Raw genomic sequence first — 1,215 nt, 5'->3', positions numbered from 1 at the left:
AGAGTGGACGTTTGTTGTGGAAGAGGTGAAAAGATCCGGAAAATACAAGCCGATCGCTTCGGTGAATATTAATTGCGCATGTTTTGCCAGTGAAATGCAAGGGAGCATCACCGAGATGAAGTTCCAGCTGCGTCCGTTGAAAGAGGCACTGCAACGATGCACGCTGCAATTGCAGCTCACATGTGCAATTGTTGGCAACAATGCTTTGTTCGAAGAACGAATGGAAAAGGCTTCGAACGATTTGTTCAAGGTTAGCTAATTTTGTTTGTTTATTCATTATTATTATTTTCTTTTGATTTGACCATCGTTAGATGTGTGGGAAAATAATTGTTTTTTTTTAAATAATAAATTAGGATGCGCAACATTTGTCGAGACAGTTTTCGGAATCTCAAGTAGAAGAGGTTGAAAATCGAAATTCTCTGGTCAGATCAACCAGCAGTTTGCCAATAGCAAATGGATACGATTTGGATAGAAAAGCTGAACAGCCGAATAGTAATATTTCGACAGCAGAAATTAAAATGACAATTGAAAATAATAGTCCAGCTGAAGAAATTTCGAATCAAGAAGCGGTCAGAAAGAAGAAGATGCTTTTTGTAGGTGAATATGTGGAAGATGTTGTGCAAGTGCAGAGCGGCTCGAAAAATGCAAGCGGCTATTTAGCAGCAGCAACGGCGGCAGTGGCCACGCCCACTTCTGGACCTCTGATGGCGTCAACGCCCAGAGCGGATGTATCTCGGTCAATTTTTTCCGACAGTGGTCTTTCCTCATTGGTTCGAGTTTTTATTCTTGTTGTTGTTGTTGTTGTTGTTGTTGTTTATTTTTTTTCTTTTTAGCAATCGAAACGCGACACAAGCTTAATGGGTGAATCACAAGCATCATCGTCTAGTCAAGATTTGCTCAGCTGGTGCCAGCAGGTGGCGCGTGATTACCGTGGTGTGAAAATTACCAACTTCAGCAGCTCGTGGCGTAACGGTCTCGCATTTGCCGCTCTTGTGCACCACTTTCGACCAGACTTGATCGACTTTGATACACTACGTCCGTCGGATATCCGTGAAAATTGTCGCAAAGTGATCGGCGTCGTGTGATTGATGTGCTTGAGAAATGCAAATTTTTTTTCCAGGCATTCGACGCAGCTGCGTTGTTGGGGGGTTCCACGACTTAATCGAACCTAATTGACATGGGTCATCATGGGCCATACCGGGATAAATATCAGTC

At 43.0% G+C, this 1,215-nt stretch overlaps 1 protein-coding gene across 1 annotated transcript; it reads left to right on the top strand.

Moving 5' to 3' along the window:
* Positions 1-94: 94 nt before the first annotated feature.
* Tsp_13208 (conserved hypothetical protein) lies at positions 95-1,085 on the top strand. Its single transcript, XM_003370139.1, has 3 exons — positions 95-250; positions 378-728; positions 834-1,085. The coding sequence occupies exons 1-3, from the start codon at positions 95-97 to the stop codon at positions 1,083-1,085; spliced, it is 759 nt and encodes a 252-aa protein (XP_003370187.1).
* Positions 1,086-1,215: the final 130 nt, after the last annotated feature.

The sequence above is a fragment of the Trichinella spiralis genome (genome assembly GCF_000181795.1).
Source record: "Trichinella spiralis strain ISS 195 chromosome Unknown Scfld1092, whole genome shotgun sequence".
Taxonomy (NCBI): Eukaryota; Metazoa; Nematoda; class Enoplea; order Trichinellida; family Trichinellidae; genus Trichinella; species Trichinella spiralis.
Note: the sequence above shows the minus strand (reverse complement) of the source record. Positions and strands in the feature narration are given on the sequence as shown.